Source organism: Ostrea edulis, chromosome 9, assembly GCF_947568905.1.
Source record: "Ostrea edulis chromosome 9, xbOstEdul1.1, whole genome shotgun sequence".
NCBI lineage: Eukaryota > Metazoa > Mollusca > Bivalvia > Ostreida > Ostreidae > Ostrea > Ostrea edulis.
In genome coordinates this window covers 45,570,219-45,590,442 of record NC_079172.1, presented here as the reverse complement: position 1 = coordinate 45,590,442, position 20,224 = coordinate 45,570,219, and the positions used below count along the sequence as shown (strand labels likewise).

At 35.1% G+C, this 20,224-nt stretch overlaps 1 protein-coding gene across 1 annotated transcript; it reads left to right on the top strand.

Annotated features, from left to right (window-relative positions):
- Positions 1-224: 224 nt before the first annotated feature.
- LOC125658200 (uncharacterized) lies at positions 225-6,522 on the top strand. The gene is made up of 4 exons (XM_048889367.2): positions 225-536; positions 828-1,035; positions 2,861-2,994; positions 5,948-6,522. Exons 1-4 carry the CDS (start codon positions 467-469, stop codon positions 6,220-6,222), a joined length of 687 nt encoding a protein of 228 aa, XP_048745324.2. The 5' UTR covers positions 225-466; the 3' UTR covers positions 6,223-6,522.
- Positions 6,523-20,224: the final 13,702 nt, after the last annotated feature.

Below are 20,224 nucleotides of genomic sequence, written 5' to 3'. Positions count from 1 at the left end.
AAATAAAAATAAAACTGACATATAAAAAATACTGCCTAATAAAACTGAAATCCATGTTAATTTTCATAGTTCCCACCGACCTTTCATTTTCTAGGAGTTTACATCCAAAATTTACACATTGGAGTTGCAAAGGGTAGAACACAGTTGAAAGTGAATATTTCATAAATGATTTTAACTGGAGCAGTCATGTATTAATAAAAGGTGAACAAAATTATTTCCCGATAGGGCTACAGTACTAAATTTGAACGCCCGTAGTAACAGGTTATGTCGAAGTCTCTTTGTCCTTGTTCTCCGAGTCATATATGCACGTCTTAGTTAAAAAAGACATCACAAGCACTATGGATTGATTCAATATGAAAGAGCCATGAATGGATTTATTATTCCACTGCACTAAGCGGAATTCCGAGGAAGAGTTCAAGCCTCCGATTTCAGGGTCAACAGCGGAGTTGCAGCGAGACAAGGAAGTATGGAAGGTTCGAAGCGCCATTACGCTTTGTACACAGTAGTGTGGTTGGTGTGCTCTCTGCCTGTGTTGGGTAAATACTGACACGTGTATTAAAAAAAATTCTTGTAATTTATTCTGACTGTTTTTGCATAAAAGTAATAAAAATGCGATAATTGTGTTAAGCTCAATGGTGTAGAATATCGATGTAAAAGAACGTTTATTGGTACATTGTCATATCTTTTTATCTTTTCTTAACACTGATTCAGCGAAGGATTGAACAGATCTATAAGATGTTTGTCACGTTTATGTCTTATTTATATCAAAGCTTAAACCAAGACTTTATAATATAGATGAAATCCATGCATTAAATATATTTCTATAGGTGCAGAAATATGCGAGTTTTACAAGAAGATTTTCGATATGGATTGGTCGAAATGGAATGCTTCGAACATCGGGAAAAATAACGTGTCTTTTAGGTACCGAATTAATCGGTCGACTTGGTACTGTGCCGGTAGTATGTATTGTTGTGGGAGGGATTGTTGTCATGACCCTAGCTACTACGATTCCAACCAAGGTAGAAAATCTACAACGTAAGTCTACGTTTAATGCGCACCTGTTTATATTGTGTCTCAGTACAAGAAATCTACAGTTTAAGCCCATGTTTAACGCGCACATGTCACTGTGTTTGTCAGTTTTTAAACTTCAAGTTACAGGTACATGTGCAATGCAATGATTCAATGAATTATTTTTAAATACATGTAGTTGCTTAATTAAAAGATTTTTATAATGCAAATTCAGTGGAATGGTGTCCTGCAGTGAAAGTAGAAATGGGAAAAATAAATCATACTAGTACAAGTAACTAACTTTGACCATTGTTTGTGCATTGATATTTGTTAGCAAAATTTGGATTTGAGAATTCAATACATTCCTTAATTTTGCGCTTTTAAAGAAGTGAAACTGGTGTGCTGTGAGGAGCTGTCGTTATTGGAAATCTAATTATGTTTTGTTGAAAAGGAAATGTGGACACGTTCGGCAAAAAGTACGATTTTAATTTACTTTTTCTTTAAATCGACACAGAATGTAAAGGAATTATGAAACTTTGATACATTTATTAAGAATTCCTTTGAAATTAGAAATATCAATGCATAAGCACAATTTCTATTCTTTCTTGACCTTTATATGAATTTAGATTTATTACATTGTATACTATGTCTATAAGCTGTATTTGCTTTTGACTAATAAACAACAATACCCACACTAGGGACGGCGGACCTGTAGAAGAAGAGGTAACAATATTCACAACAGAGACGGTAGACCTGTGGAAGATAGGATGTTGCAAATGTAGATTATGATTAAGGAACAACCACAATCCAGAAAGCCGTAATATATTTTATGAACACCATAGAAAAAATTGTATGTCCTGTACGTAGTCATTTTGAAGGGTTCATCAAATGGAAATAACCCACCATAGGAATTTTAATTTTTTTTTTTTTATTACTGCTTGTTTTATTTCACCTGAAAGTTTACATTAAAGTCTAAGGGAAGAGCATGTTTTATTGAAATATTTTTAAAAGAACTTATATTTTCATACAAATCTCTTGGTGAGAAGTTGCATACACTTTCTCCTTATGAAAAATGAAATAAAATTAATCATTTACCGTACATATTTTTATTAAATTATATTTTCTTATTTTTACGAAGTGCAGATAACCCTTACAAAAAAAGCCCCAAGTGCAAAAAGGTCAACTTCTAATCATTTACCGTGAATGTGAATTTGATTTACTTCACTTTCATACATGTAATTATTCAACAATAAACATTTATTATGAATCAAATTAGAATTGTTCATTATCCTATCGTTATACATTGAATACCTTTTAAATATCAGTTTGTGCTAAACTAAAATCAGTTAGGGCTTTACTAGATTTAGATATAATGAGATTGGGATATCCTTATTTAGACAATAATTGTAAAGTAGTGAGTGTTACTGTGGGGGTATGTGTTATCCTGATATGACTTCTTTCCTTTCACAGGTCCGCCGTCCCTATTGTGGGTACAGTAGTGAGTGTTACTGTGGGGGTATGTGTCATCCTGACTTCTTTTTTCCCCCACAGGTCCGCCGTCCCTATTGTGGGTACAGTAGTGAGTGTTACTGTGGAGGTGTGTCATCCTGATATGACTTCTTTCCTTTCACAGGTCCGCCGTCCCTATTGTGGGTACAGTAGTGAGTGTTACTGTGGGGGTATGTGTCATCCTGACTTCCTTTCTTTCACAGGTCCACCGTCCCTATTGTGGGTGCAGTAGTGAGTGTTACTGTGAGGATATGATTGATTCTTTCACAGTTCCCTCGTCCCTATTGTGGGTGCTTTAGTGGGTGTGGGGGTATGTTTAATCCTGACTTCTTTCCTTTCACAGGTCCGCCGGGACGGTTGTGGGTGCAGTAGTGGGTGGTACTGTGGGGGTATGTGCGCTCCTGCTTTGTTGTATGGCATTTCGTAAAATTCAACGCAGTAGAGATACAGCGATACCAATGAGAGTGACCTATTCTGGTAAATTTTCTTCCAGAACTTGCCAGTAGTTTGTCAAGCGGATATATATAATATGCATGTATAACTATATTGAACTGTATATGTTCCCATTTGAATATTTTATAAATATGCATTTTCAAAAAACAATCATCTGTGCTAGATAAATCTCATTTATCTTAAAGCAATACAAGCTGCAATGGACGGTATTTTTTCAATTATCGGTATAACTAATACATGTAGAATACCCAAGATCTGAGGACAATTCAACAAAATAATGAAAGGAATATTGTTGGAGAGCATACTTACAATGAGCGTTTCGTTCAAACCACCATTGCGTCGTATACACGGACTTGGGGACAATGATTGTCGAACATAATCGGGTTGCTGAGACCGAGACGGAAACTGACGTGAGTAACTACATGTGTGCACTTGTCGTTTGTTTCAAAATCTAACATCGTTTCATGAATGACACGAAGTTACAGTACCATAAGTGAAAGAAAGTAATAATTAAGCAAATGTGAAATCGAAAGAAAATTAGATAGTGAATTTTCTGTAAGATTAACATGGTAAATTGTTTACAAATCCGACACGTCCTTAGTGTCTCTCGCTCGCTTTTTTCCGAACTGGTGACCTCCAAGGTCAATGCATATCGGAGATTACGAGGAGGAATTACTGACCTGATGACAATGATTCATGAATCGACATTTTCTGCTGATTTGACGTGGTTATTGCTTCAGATTCACTCTGATCAATGAAGTTATATATAGATCTACATGTATTCAATCACAAATATGTTAAATATTTGTTTGTTTAATTTTCAATTGATTTGCCGTCATTTACAGCTTGTATTGCTTTAAGATATAAGTAATAAAAAAATTTGACTTCCGTCTATTCTCAGTTTAAGGTCTTGGTGTCTGATCTTTGATTGCATGTAGTCTATCCTGTGTAAGCGAGTGAATGGGAATATTTCTCAAAAAATTGGAAAGATATATAAGATTGACTTATTTATCTTCTAGTGATGTGCAGTCTATTCTGAAGAGGAATTGTTGTATTTGTACATAGCCGTTTTTATGTAAATGCAGCCGTACAGTTATGTGCCCAGGATTATTAAAGCAATGCAAGCTGTAACTGACGGCATTTTTTCAACTATCCAATTATGCATTAAATAACACTTATCGGTATTACTAATATAATCCCCAAGATCTGAAGAAAAATTCAACAAAACAAGCATTCTGAGAGTATTGCATGGCAATACATATTCCCCTACCGGTTGCAAAAATCACTGTACCACAACAATATTCAAAGTTCATTATGTAGGTTACGGTAAAAGAGAAAATTGGGGAACCAGGATAGGAAGGGTTGGAAATCAACTACTATTCGAGTAGAGACTAGACCAAGAAAAAAGACAAATTTATAATTAGGTTTAGGTCTTTAACCAAGTCAATAAACTGTGACATGTAGATGATCATGAATAATTTAGCTATATTGTAGTATTATTATGCTAGAAGTTTTAATGAGTGTAGTATTCTTAATTCTTATCTACATAGATACGTGTAAGAAAATTGGAGGTAAACTAACAATTTATGCTATTTTTCTACGTCTAAGGGTCATAACTTAATAAAAAAAAAACAACGGACCGAGATGAAATTCAAACTTGATCTGTAACTTGTTATGGCAAAGCAATGTACCAAATATCAAATGAATATCTGCTTCAGAAACCAAAACAAGTCCGGAAAACTGATTATTCATGCTATTTTTCTAAGTCCAAGGGCCATAACTAAGTGAAAAATCAACGGATCGAGACGAAGTTCGAACTTGATCTGTAACTTGTTATGGCAAAGCGACACACCAAATATAAAATAAATATCTGCAAGAACAGAGAAAAAAGTGCGGAAAACTGGACTAACGGACAGACGGACGGAGCACAAACCTAAAGTCCCCTCGACTTCGTCGGTAGGGGACTAATAAACAAGGGAATCATACATACAATGAGCGTTTCGTATAAACCGCCATTACGTCATTACGCCATTGCGTCGTATACAACGACATGGGAACGAGGATTACCGAACATAATAGGGTTGCTGAGGCCGAGGTTATATACATATGTACAAAGACGGAAACTGACGTGAGTAACTACACGTGTCGTTTGATTAATAACAAGTACATTAATTGGAAGAAAGTAATGATTACGCAAATGTGTCACCCAAATAAAACTTTGATAGTGAATTTTCTAGAAAATTTGCATGATAAATTGTTTACAAATCTGACACGTGCTCAGTGCCTCCGAACTGGTGACCTTCGAGGTCAATGCACATCGGAGATTACGAGCAGGAATTTACTGACAGGATGACAATGATTCATCAATCGACATTTTCTGCTGATTTAACAGGTTTATTATTTCAGTCTGATTCTATTAAGTTATATATATTCAATCACAAATATGTTGTATATTTGTTCTTTTATTTTTCAATTTATTTGCCATCAGTTACAGCTTGTATTGCTTTAAATAAATACTGTGAATGAAAGGGTTGTAATAACAAAATATCGATTTGCTGTTTTTGCAGTCAGTTTTTTAAAAGCATAATTGTTAACGTTGTTCAAGTAAAAATTATCCCATCAAGCCTGAAAAGGGTCAAAGACGTTATTTGTTTGGGTCTTTAGGCATTGTAATATAAAAGACGTTTTAAGATATACTTTTAAAGGTAAATCGGTAGATAAGAACACCAAACTTCCTCTCCTTTTATCACACGGCCTCTCACCTCTGTCTGCGCGGGTTCGAATCCCGCTCGCGCTTGTAAGTGAGAAAGTTTCTCAGTTTACTTTCGGAAGGTCGGTGGTCTCTTCCCAGGTACATTGTATCTGGGTTCTCTCTTCCACCAATAAAAACTGGGCACCATTAGATAACTGAAAAATTGTTGAGAGTGGCGGAAAACATCAATCAATCAATCAATCAATCAATCCTCTCCTTTTTTAGACACTGGTACTGCTGTGATCCGTCAGAGATATCCAGATGAAGCAGGCGTACCCCCAGTGCCTACAATTCATGATCGACAAGACATCTCGCGACATTCTCCATCAAGTGTGCATAATACTTATGTAATTTCTTCCCCACAGGATATTCCGGAATCGAACGTTCCGCAGCATGGATATGATCATTCTCTTACTCACTCCACAACACTTGATGCACCTCCGCCTTCTTACGAGTACGTCATGTCACATGATGTTCCTGTTGATTCCAATAAGAATTGAACAAATTCGAATTCAGAAAAGTTAACCGTAGACTTTAGTTAAGATGACATAAAGCAATTAAAACATGTAGATTAGGATTGTTAAATCGCTCATGTTTGTTTCGTGTCGTTGACACGATTGTTATCTGAACAGAGGGTGTCGTTGGATTACATGTACGTACATGTACCATAAAGACTTCTGCGAAATAATCACAAATACACTGCTCTGTATATTATTGTAAACTACCCTGGATATTGTTATTTAATCGACCAGACTATCAATTTTATGTTAAAGTGACCAATAAAACCCTGTCTTGTGATATGTTCATAACGTACTGTATGAAGGGCCGGGGTTGATGCCAATGTCACTGTACGTGGTAAAGCTTGGTATATCACATATATGGAATAAGGTCATTTGCCCAAGTTCACTGAATAACTTTATTAAGATTATAGCTTAAAAATAAAAATATCTAGGGATTTTAAAATTTGCTTCTGTGTGGAAGTCCTAAAAACAAATATCCTTCTGATTAGATTAAATCTCCCAACGTAGATCATCAATGCCGGTGAAGGGCTTCTGTACCCGGTCCTTCTGCCCACTGATCAGTGAGGGCTCACTCCTGCAACACAGAGCCTTTATGACGGTTTCATCTACGACACGTAAGAGAGTACTGAAGACCTATTCAAACTTGACTGCAGAACTGTTAGCTCTCTGAGGAAAATGGGCTGTACATATACCCCGTTATATCCCCCAAGAGCTACAGTTCTGCAGCTACTTATAACCTGGATCCCCAAAGATTCGTTCTTATTATAATCAATCGGTGGCTCAGTGACCGAGAGCTCGAGCACTGTCCATACCTTGCCACGTAAGACATGACATGGACAGTGACGGTCTGTTTGCTTAACGCTCGGCATCTAGAAGTGAAAACTACCGATCCTTAAAAACGGAAGGCTCTGGCACGATAAAAAAAAAAAACCCTCTCTCTGAAGCTCTAAATTTATGTCTATTCACCAACAGCTGGTGACCTCTCTACCGAAGTGAAAAATCTCCGTATGTGACCTTAAATTAACAAACCAAGCAAAACTGAATCTCGCACCCAGGTGATCTTTAAATGGAGTTTCTTGAGGAACATTGTTTGAATGATGTTCACTCCTTATTATGAAAGTCACAAAAATTCGCAAGCTATATTATTATTAATTGAATATATTGCAAATTGTAAACTTTGCTGGTCTTCGTACTTATTATTGAACTAGATGACATTGAGTTTCTTTTGCACTTGATATTCAAAATATAGCGTTTTATGTACACTGTATACAATTGTTAAGATTAGCATAATTAATTTCCATAATAAAAAAGTAAAATAATTAAAGGTCACTCAGAAAGACCTTTTTGTCATTAAGTCTGTGAAAGGTGAAGATAACGAACAGTGATCAATCTCATAACTCCTATAAGCAATACAAAATAAATAGTTGGGTCAGTTTTTAAATCGACAAATAAGTTGATGGTGCAGGGGTTCCAACAGTATCGTTGGCCTTCACATTTACTGCGTACTTAATTTTAAGAGCAATATTCCAATGTGATCTGCATATGATGTTTATATCTTTCAACTGATTCGATAAGCATATGCTTATTGTCCGTATCATCAGCTTTTAAATCGAGGCAGGCTACCGACAAACAAGTTGAAGTGGCAGGGTTTCAACACTCTTATGTAAAGTCAGCATTTCGCAAATTCTATTGGGTGTAGACTTGAACTTAAAATATGTTGAATTATTGACTCAACTCATTTATGACGAAGAATCACGGCATATATTCCTTTGTTAGTGAATTTTGAGTTGAAGGAAGCTGGCTACTTAGCTTTGGGTCACAACTGCGAAGGATGCTGCAACTAAGTATTTAATAATTCAATACGAATCCCATTGCTGCAAACATATTATACATTTATTACTGACTTTGTGGTAGAAGGATTAATAAATCAAAGATTTCTAAATCTACATGATATTACAATTTCTGTTTCATACAATCTATTTTCTATTCTTATACTCCTATACGTGTATTTCAGTTTCATAATTTATGATACACAAGTAGTCGAGACTTGAAACTAGTTCAAATGTGGTGATTTATTAAAGTTTGATCTATTTTTACAAACAGAATACCGATTCTTTAAAAAAAAGTCTAAATTAAGTTACTTTAAATTTTGTGTAAAAATTTAGTACTTTCGTTAATATTTTAAAAAAAAATTGATCTCAATGCCCCACGTTTTAGTTCCATTTTCAATTTTAAGACAAGACTTGAAAATTATGTGAAATTTGAGAAATTGACATTACTCCTAATATGTCTTTTTAAAGTCTGAAATTTGATAACATGAGTTTTCTCGCATATCAATTGCAAAAAGGTCATTATTCATTTCCATTACTTGTATTATACTTCTTTTTTATCTGTATTGTTAGAAGACATGATTATGTATCTATTCTATATAAAGACTGATATCTGTTGCTTATGTTGTGTTGACACCAACAGACAAATAAAATTTCATTGAATAAATCTTGAGTCAATTTTAAGTGCAAAAAGGTCATCTTTAGAGCACTGTAGCTCATCAACAAGCATTTCGACCCCAATTGTTCTTATTGGTTTCCTAATTCTCCTTCAATAAAAAATACACTTCCCCAAAAATTGACTTTACTCCAAATCTCAGGTGTGAACCTCTTTAAGGAACTGGTGGCATGATTCAGAAAGAATACCATCCGTAACCCGCATTGGTTCAAAGAGCCTGTGATGGACAACATCCATAATCATATAATGAACAGTCAATATTCTGGTATTGAAAAATCCAAGTATGGACTAACTTTCGCTTCTTCAAATGATGTATTCAAAACTCTCAATGGAATGAAGTAAAGTTTCGTGTGAATATGATGTGGATCTAATAGTCTGTTGGCGTAAGGTAAAGGTGAGTGAAGTATGACATCGTGTATACTTGGTATTTTATATAAATGATGTCCATGACTACGTTTACGTCTTTGAGTATTTGGAAAACTCTCATTACATTCACATTATTTCGCTGTGGACTAGTCATATTTCCTACATTGTATACATAATCATTGCATCCTTATGAAAATTCAGTACCTAGAGTCCTGATCCAGTTACATTTTCGTTGTCTATGAAAGGGGGTTTGGATTGTTTGTATGATTGTAATTTTTCTCTCTCTAGAATCCTGACCCTCATGGACAAGGTGAAGTGGTCAGGGGAATTAAATGCTTATAGAGAAGTTGATTACCATCATTATTTGTATGTTGACTGCGAGCTATCTATCATACATTTTCGACATAGTAATTTCCCGTGACGTCAGCTATGATCAAGTAACACATTATTTTTAAAAGAAAATATCAAGAACCCTTCTAATGAGCAAACAAAAGTTTAGGTGCATGCGGACTACAAATTGATCCTTTAATGATATAAGTAGGAAGATATAAAAATTAAAAGTACCCGGAGCTAGTATAAACGCAAACTAAACATACTACGGTATATAATTTAACAACATATCGACATTCATCAGCGAACTACCAGGGTTGCTCGCAGTTCTTTAGATACTACACGATTGATATCAAGGTCAAAGGCTGTTCCCAGCACTTTTCACACATATCAATATATATATATATATAAGCACTGAAAAGGCCACGACACTGTTGGTTATTTAAAACTCAAATTTTCGACGCAACCCGCGTCTTTATCAAGGGACAAAAATTACATAAACAAATAACACACAAAAACGACAAGTATCGATAAACTACATTGGTGAGAAGAGTGATACACTATTGTACTGAGTGATAAAAATGGTGGTGGTTACGTTGTAAAGCGTGTTTACTGACTATGGTTTAGAGAGTTTGTACCATGGTCGGGTCGGGATGAAAATAAAATTATTCTTGAAAAATTACAGAAATCAGAAAAATTTAGAGGGAAATCTTACAAAACAATGTGATTATGGAATAAAATGGTGGGAAGATAATGATATGGAGTGATTGAGTTCAAAACAATATTAGGTAGTCCGTACCATTGATGATTCGGATATGGTGAACAGCGAAAAATAATGATTGCCAGAAGAACACGATTAAACAACAAACAAAGTCAATCAAAGGACACTGATCTAGCATTAAAATCAACAATCGAATAGGTGAATGGGAGAGAAGTCTAAGGAAAAAGGTTCAATAATATTTTTATTTTTCAAGGTAATATATTTTTCAAGGTCAGACAAATTGAAGCCGCATTCTAGAAATTCTGATATCCCAACATAAAGAGCTATGCGAATCCGAATTTATGTTGATTTAGAATAATGTTTTACCATAATTTAGAGGTCTTAAGATGATATATTAATAAAATACTAGTCTTCAAGGTCAATACATTTTTTCCCTTATTATCATCCCTCCTTTTTTTATTTTAAAATTTTAAAAATGAGAGAGAGAGAGAGAGAGAGAGAGAGAGAGAGAGAGAGAGAGAGAGAGAGAGCTAGCTATAAAATTTCATAATTTTAATGATTTCTTATGATGTTCTAACATAATTAGGAAGTATTGAAGGTCAAATAACAATCGCAATCCTGGGAATCCTCGCTATGGCAAAACAAGGAACTCAAGGTTAAATAAAGGAACTCAAGGTCAGAGCCTTGAAACCGGGGTAACGAATTGTATTTATATTAATCAAACAAAATAAGATATCTTATCGGGTGAATTTTGGCGATTAGGCTATGGAAACTGATTTTAACTAAGGATTTATCCTGGATTCATGCGCGTGAAATCATTCAAATTATTCATTCCACCTGGACGGAATGATTTCAAACGGTGCATCCAGGATTTTTCCGTGCTCTTTCTCTCTGCATCGGTCCATAATGGGTTATGATCAATAACAACCACTTGCATGTCTTGCCAAATGTGATCTTCTTTGTTGAAATGTTCCCCTACGGGTTCGGTCACGCGTTTGGTTTTGATGGTTGATCGGTGGTTGTTGGTCCTAAGTCTGATGTTTGTAGTTTCCCCAACATATTGTTGTCCACATTGTTTACAATTGATGAGGTATATGCAGTTGTTGGTTTTACAGGAGAGTTGACCCAATATTTTATACGTTTTGCCTGTAGTGAAGCTTTGGAACGTTTATATATATACATGTATATATAATTTACTGGCTATAATAGATGCACCTGAACTTTTGCATTGTTTACATACGATGTGATCATTTATGTAAATGAGTCCATTTTAAGGCGTAACATGTATGCATGCTTCGGACGATTTTAAGGTCACAATATAGTATTAAAATGATCTTCGTGAATAATATATCTTTTACAAGAAAGAGAGACATGATATCAAAGAGAAATAACACAAAATCATTTGACAAGTTTACACATACACAGTTTATTACTTGAAAGCGGAAGTATATATATATAATGACAAAATATCATACAATGACATTTCCTGTGATCACGAGTAGATTGCAGTCTTGTTGGTCTGTAGAATTATTTTACGAGGTTAACAAATTTGAATTCCAAGGTCAATGGAGGAATTGGCTACTTTGATCGTCTGCTACATAACGTAGATATAAGGAATGTTCGGGACACTAAACGTGAACGCATACATTGGAAAAGGAATGATTAATATTGCACATGGTAATTTGTTTGACAGTTTTCTCGATAGTCTATGTTAAATATCAAGGACACACAGAAGTGACCTAGAAAGTGTCACTAAGTACATCGAAACTTTCTGTTTGAAATAAAACAAAGTTTATTTATTTTGTATTCCGTGTAACAATTTACACACAGGACCTGACTGAATATGCATGTAACTAAGTAAAAATTGTCCAACCGACGGACTGCCAATCACTGCTAAATTAACCTTTACTAAAGTCTACATTTTCTCGCATACAACAAGCCCGTGCACAATGCCACATGCGGGGACCGTGATCGGTGTAGCGCGGGGATGTGAATTCGAAGCGAAGAAAGTAGGTCAATAAGTATTCAAAGACTGATCGTGTTTAATCAAAATAAATCTAGAGAGCCAAAAGTATTGCACCAAAGACAATGGTTATCGACAAGCTAGCACTAGTAACTGGGGAATCTAGAACTCTTTGGAAATACTCAAACACTTCGACAATAAACAAGTAGGGTAGGCGCCGGGTATATTTTTCGGTGTATTGAATGAGAAATCTTCATTCCTACTGCATAAAGTCCCAAGTGTTTTGACCAGAAACATTTCCTTTGAATGGGAACTCAATATTCGGCTGAAGAAAAACCAACACAAAATCATGATATGCCGAGAACCCCATTTGTCGTAGGGGTGTGTGTGAAAATCTTGTGGCGCAGCGGGACCGATATTTCCTTTTAGCTTAAGCAAAGTTTCTTACCGAAATCCACATCTTGAACACAGTGCATATATAAATATCAAATTCCAACTTGTTCAAGCGTTTAAGGTTACTCTGATATTTGTACGATAAAGTGATAATGATGTGTCTGACCTTTTAATGCCATTACGTTTTCATCTTCAAAATTCTCTAAAATATATTACTACAATACCAGATGATTAAGACAGTTTCATATTTTAATGAAATTGACATGAACTATTGATAATAATGCAAGACCAGAAAGAAAAACAATCTTTGGTTAAATAAACACAGACACCTGAAATATGGATACTACTTAACCCCCCCCCCCTTCTTGATATTTTTTGCACGATAATTTCTCCGAAATGTTTGGATTCCCTGTCTATTTCACCCTAATATTGATTTACGTACAATCGTTTCACTTTTTTGTAAGCCTTAGAGATATACCTTCTACTGGTATAATAAAATAACAATCTTTAAAGCTTACAAAAAGTGAGAAAGGGATTACATAGATATAAATTAGGATGAGATAGACAGGGAATCCACAAATTTCGGAAAATTGTCACCGCAAAAAAAGGGGGGTAAGTAGTAACTTTACTTCAGGTGCCTGTGTAAATCAACCAAAACGAGTAACACTGGCATAAAAAAAGAGGATTTAGAAACACTCCCTAAATGCGTTACTTCAAAAAAAAAAAAAAAAAAAAAGAATCCTCCTTGATCCATTAAGCGAAAATCCCTTTGAAGAAACAACATTATGACCGAAATGTCAACGAATTTTCTATATTTTTGCAGTTACTGCCCTTTCACAGGAAATTGAGGGAGTATTAACAAAGCTTACTGTACTAAAACCTTTATTATGCTGAGGTTTAATAGGTTGTATCATTTCTCTGAAAATACCAAGTTTTATTTTCTTCGATGTTATGGAGAACACTGTTTAAGAAGTACATTTCATCAAATTGAATGAATGGATGGCGGAGGGGGTGGGGGTCGTGTTTAATGTTTAATTCTGTCAAAGTTATGAGACAATTACATGTAATACCCAGAATTTCAGGAATACCCAGAAATAAAGCAAGATGAAAGCAAGTGATATAAATGTTTTCAGGCACGTAGGATTTTTTTTTTTTCAAAAAAGAGGGGGAGGGAAGAGGTGGAGAAGTTGACTTCACAAGAGTCTGAAAATTCTTGAAAAGCTAAAACGAAACAAATTTCAAATATTATTTTAATAAATGGAGGTAGTTTATAGATCAAACTTTGTTCGTAAAATTAACAAACTATGGATGTACAGAAGGAAAAAAATCCCCAGCACTCCCTTCTATTGCTACGTGTTTGATAATTATTTATGTGTACATTTGAGTAAGTTGATTTATACTAACATTGATTTTCAAAAGAATGAATTAAACATATTTCAACAAAAAGATCGCATTAGAGATGCGTGTTCGATATAATCAACATGTTCCGGTCATTGACACCTGATATTTTTGTCCACAGTGTGAAATGATTACAGCGTACAAGGTAATAATTACATGCTTTGTTTGCACATGTAATTTCTGAAAAGTAATTATGAAAAATTTATGATATTCTAAAGACATCCTTACCCTGATATAAAAATGTTGAGGACTGCGAAAAATCACACAATGGAAACATAAATATAATCAATGACTAAAAGTATTGTACAGCAATATCATTTGTCAGTAATTACACTATTCCTTAACTGGCACTTATTTACAATCAAGAAATAGTAAATCCTTATAATGATGCAATGAATTGAGGACCACAACCAAACTCTGCCAGAGTTCGTTTTAGCATGAACCGCAAGCATTCTCTCACCAGAGAGTGCGTTACGCAAGCTTCCCTTACATCTCTGTCAACGCTTGGAAGCACGTGACAATATAATCACATGATGCAATCAGCCATTCTGACAACAGGTGATACATCAGGCTCTTTCATAGCCTACTGGCTCTTTGATAAGTACATTTTTACCGTTAAGTTGTTTGCCTCTTACTTTACAAGTTTTTTTTTTTAATGTTTACAGCCTTTCTTACTTTTGATTCCATGTTTACATTTCTCTAGCACGTGAATGATCTACAATGTACATTCATACGCATATTACGAAGTAGTTCCAAATTTAGGATCAGAAAACCGTGATTTTAAACAATTTGCTGTAAGCACCAATTTAATTTCACCAAAAGCATTTCATAATATGGCTAAATATTTAGTCCAAAACATAAATGTTGGATATTAGAAACTTTTACAAGATTTCTGTAAAAAGCCGTTGACAGAGGTCTAGCACTCGTAGAGCACGGAACTCCGAGTAGAGAATAGGACCACAACGTGTTATTCTGGGGAAATAACTCGCGTTGTACTGTGAAAAAAGTCTTAAACACAGATAACTTTATTTAAACATATAGATAACCGTCAACTGTACACTGTAATTTTACTTGGGTTCCCTATGAACAAAATGATCTGAGAATTTTCCATATAATTTTGAATAAAAACAAATTTCATAAATGTGTTGAAGTTTTTTATTTTAGTGAGAAACTTTGCTTGCGTTAAAAGGATTCCCGGTCTACCTACACCACAATATTTTAACCCCCCCCCCTACGCCACATGGGGTTTTCTGTCAAATACTTGGCATATCATGATTTTGTGTTGGTTTCTTCAGTCGAATATTGAGTTCCCATTCAAAGGAAATGTTTCTGGTCAAAAAACTTGGGGCTTTATTCACTACACCGAAAAATATACCCGGCTCCTACCCTACTTGTTTATTGTCGAAGTGTTTGAGTATTTCCAAAGAGTTCTAGACTCCCCAATTGCTAGTGCTAGCTTGTCGATAACCATTGTCTTCCGTGCAATACTTTTGGCTCTCTAGATTTAATTTGATTAAACACAATCAGTCTTTGAATACGTATTGACCTACTTTCTTCGCTTCAAATCCACATCCCCGCGCTACACCGATCACGGTCCCCGCATGTGGCATTGTACTCGGTGAAGCCAGGCCTCCATCCCCTGAGACTCAAACGATTTGTTACATTTAATTTTGACTAAAACTGTAATTAGCAGCCAGTGAATACCTATATCAAAATAAATAGATCGCAGCAGCTTAAAGCAATTACGACACGTCTACAAGTTGAAGATACATATATGTAATGTAGATCTATTATTAACCATGCAATCAATTTCTCACAACATAAAAATTCATTAAGTACAATTAATTCAATTTTCAAAATTAGTAAAAATATAAATACAACAGATGCTGGACATGAAAATTAAATACTTCTCCCCAAAACAGTCTTCTGTGGAATCGTTTAAATTCGTGCGGGTCAATTTTCGTGGATTGTCTGGTTTTAAGAATTTCGTAGGGATGTAATTTCATAGATGTGTTTCCTGTTTATCAATACGTTATATAGATTGTTAATTTCGTTGTGGTTTGATATTCTTAAGACAGGGCTGCGAAATTCACGAACATTGAGCCCTTCAGAAATTTAGTGATTCCATCGGTATCATTGTTAGATGATTGAAATATACGAAATTCTTAGGAATACATATCACCATAGATATTATACCGGTTATACAATGTAAATACACAAAACAATTCAGCAACAAACAATAGTCATGTGATAAAAAACAATCAATATAACAAATAATGTATAATGAAAATGTAGCAACTTTAGACTTATTAAACATTTACATGATTTTTTAAAGCAAATAAGTAGTTTATGATACTGACATGTATCATATATTATATAATAATATATAAACACATATAGCAAGCACATATAGCAAGCACAAAAGCACCCGGCCCACCGGACCTATTTGTCACTTTAAATTTAAATGTATAATACATTTATAACCCATTTCGTGTTTTGAAGAATTTTGACTATTTGTAATTATTAGATACATATGAATATTTCGCAGATTCTCTTTGATAGTTTTTCAATAAAAATTTGGTGAAATCTAAGTCCGACTTTCTCAAACATTTCACATTGTGCAAAAGTAGAATAATTCAACATGGCACATAAATGGCATCATTAACAATTTCAAAAGACAACCTTACATATCATAGGGGACGGAGTGACGTTTAAGACTACCTAAATCTGCGAAAAACTCAGAACACCCACTCAAAAGGTAAGGATCAGCGAAAGAATTAAATGAACAAATTAGTCAGAAATACAAATGGCCCGTGGAATTTTACTGTACCATACAGTACTATGCAACAAAACTGTGTGTTAATGGTGCAAAGAGTACACTTTGCAACTTTTATCACAAAACATCTGGCATGAAATCATTTCAAATTTGATCGAATGATTGAAAATGTTTTTTTCAAGGGAAGATAATCTAGACTAGTGGAGATATCCAAATAATAAAAAAAGCAAATGGTCATGGATTGGACACACACTGCGGAAACCACCAAGCAGCATCACAAAACAAGCCCTCAAATGGAACCCCCAAGGAAAAAGAAACAGAGGAAGACCAAAGAGCAGCTGGCGCAGAGTTACGGAGGCAGAATTAAAAGAGCAAGGCTACACCTGGAACTCAGCAGAAAGATTAGCGCCAAACAGAGTCAGATGGAGGGAGTTCGTCAATGGCCTATGCTCCCTAGAGGAGCAAAGGGCTAAGTGAAGTGTGAGTGGAGATAGGTTGCCGTATTAGAAATAGCACCAACGCTTTGATAACCTTTCCCAAGAGAACCACCTTAAAGTTAGTACACTTTATTACACTGTATAACGCTACAATGAATCACACTATATAAAATCACAATGAATCACACTGTATAACGTCACAATGAATTACACTGTGTAACGTCACAATGAATCACACTGTGTAACGTCACAATGAATAACACTGTGTAACGTCACAATGAATCACACTGTGTAACGTCACAATGATTCACACTGTATAACGTCACAATGAATCACACTGTGTAACGTCACAATGAATCACACTGTGTAACGTCACAATGATTCACACTGTATAACGTCACAATGAATCACACTGTGTAACGTCACAATGATTCACACTGTATAACGTCACAATGAATCACACTGTGTAACGTCACAATGAATCACACTGTGTAACGTCACAATGAATCACACTGTGTGATATAAACCTGTGAACTCAAGATAAAATACACCACAGAGTCCTCCATATCTGCTTCGTATTTACATATTTTATTGAAAATGGATATTACTCAACTTTATGACAAACGGGATTATTCCAGTTTCTGCATCATCAACTTCCCATATCTATGTAGCAATATTTCATTATCACCTGGATATGGTGTTTATATCTTTCAAATGATTTGATACGCGAAAGCTTGCTCTGCGCATGATCAGTTTTGAATTCTAGGCAGGCTACTGATAAACATGTTGATGTCACACGGGTTCCTACAGTCTTGTTTAAAGTTAGTATTTTGCATATTATGTGATCGTTATAATGACATGGATTGCCCATTCAACCTGTCATTGGCTGTCTGACGTGTTTCATACCGATTGTTAGGCCGTTTTTGGCACAGTGAATTTGACTACGAATAACTCCGTTTACCTGATCAAGATATACCGGTAAGGCTCACGGCGGGTGTGAACAAGAGAGGGTGATTACTCCTCCTTGGTACCTGATCCCACCTCTGGTATATCCAGGGGTCCGTGTTTGCCCATATTTCTATTTTTGTTTACCTTAATGGAGTTATGAGATTGATTGCTGCTCGTTATCTTCACCTTTCCATGTATGTATTACAAATGTATAATTATGTAATATCCATCTATTTGTATTTGTTTATATATACACTTTTGTATCCAGAGTTAAATCAAAATGTAAATTTACTAGTTCAAATATGAGAGCACGTGAATTAAGTCAACGTTTTCCATACTTTTCCTTCAAACGCTGCCATGGTTTCTTGACCAAAGGCGTAAAGGCTGCATAGATAAATGGATTAGAAGCGTGGTGTATGAATGCTAAAATAACAACGGTATTATGAACAATATTCAATACCAAAATGTTCCGTGTAAGCATAAATATAATTACGCCGCCAATCTTTTGAAAATTATACCCAATATATATTGATAGTATGATAGAAACGACCTTGTTCATCTTCTGTACTTCCTTTTGCAGGGCTTGTGACTTTCTGAGCTTCGCAACTTTTGTAAAATGCAACAGAATGATTATCAGATTTGATGGAATTATTATCACGATTAGAATACCTACCACAATAGTTGATGCCTCTTCGTTTGTCATTACTTTCTGCATAATGAAATAACTAGCAGAGAATGCGCAACATTCTGAAATCGACAATATAACGAAAAACAAGACCACAATGAGATTATTTGTAACATACATTCTGCTCTTGATGGGATAAACCAGTAGAAGAAATTTTATAACTGCTATCAGAACTACCTGTAGAGTGGAATTGATTTGTACAGATACGCAAAAGCTGATTAGAACGTAAAATGCTGGTTTGGTGCATTCAAAATACGCGACTAATCCAAACTCAAGAAACAGTGTACCTATCATAACACTGATACCCAACAAGTCGGCAACTGCGAGGGTCAAAATTGTAAGAAAGTATGGTTTTCTGAGTTTGAAATTAATTGCTACAATAGTAACAGTTGCCATATTTCCAATGATTCCGATGATACCAATGACCAGAGAAATAATGTCAATATATAAAGGCATTTTCCTACCCAGCGTGAATATGAATATCATGTCCTTTATCATAGAGCAGTTATGCTTTCCATTTTCAATAACATGAAAAGTGCGGTTACTAAAACCTGAGGCATTTGATATTCTATCTATATCAAACGGCAATCGAGTAACATTTTCTTGATTTTCCATTTGCGATTCATTGACAAATGATACATTATGTAATTCAATGAAATTAGTTTGCTTGCTGAATGTGCGGTTTGGAAATACAGGCGCTGCAGCGGCTTCTTCCATATCAACTGCTGTGGCATGAGACGATGTCTCTCCAATATCAGAAAAAGATGTTGGCAATGTTGTGTCCGGGATGAATCCTTGAGTTCCACGTTCTCTACCTGACTTTATCGAACCATCTAGAATGGGATTCATGCTCGGGTTTAGTACATGTTCTTCGCCTTCGTCGTTTGTTGCATGAAGAATTATCGTACTGGAATCTTCTGTTAAGATAGGACCGATAACTCTGCCAACTAGCGAAACAATACCTATCACAAGGTAAACACCTAGTAGTCCATAATGCCTGCTCATATTGCAGAGTTTTGAGTTTGCTGTAAAATAAATACATGTATATATAGAACAGCTAAAATTTAGACAAAAATGCAATATTTCTTTGGGTTGTAAATTTGGGGGAAAACCCATTTGGTTAGGATGCTGATATCCTTAGTTCAAATAGAACATTGAACTTGGAAATCAATTATTTAGTATAATGGTGACTCTATTCTAAATGCATCGCTTTCGGTTTTTAAAATATAATAATTTGACATCTATGTGATACACATGTTCACATAAGATGCTGTTATCGAAGGTTGCAAACCATTTGAGTTGTCTTTCATTAATCTACAATTACTTCCCTTGGGCATATATAAATTAAGTGCCCCGGATCAAATCAACCTTTTCCATTTATAACTGCTACACACAGGTTGGTGTTCCCCTATTTCACAAGAATTTGTATTTAATATCTTAATTTTTAAAACCCAAACCC

Coding starts and splice junctions, on each gene's coding strand:
- LOC125658200 (XM_048889367.2), top strand. CDS start 467: ATGGAAGGTTCGAAGCGCCATTACGCTTTGTACACAGTAGTGTGGTTG. Junction 537..827: donor GTGCTCTCTGCCTGTGTTGG/GTAAATACTGAC, acceptor ATATTTCTATAG/GTGCAGAAATATGCGAGTTT. Junction 2,995..5,947: donor AATGAGAGTGACCTATTCTG/GTAAATTTTCTT, acceptor CTCCTTTTTTAG/ACACTGGTACTGCTGTGATC.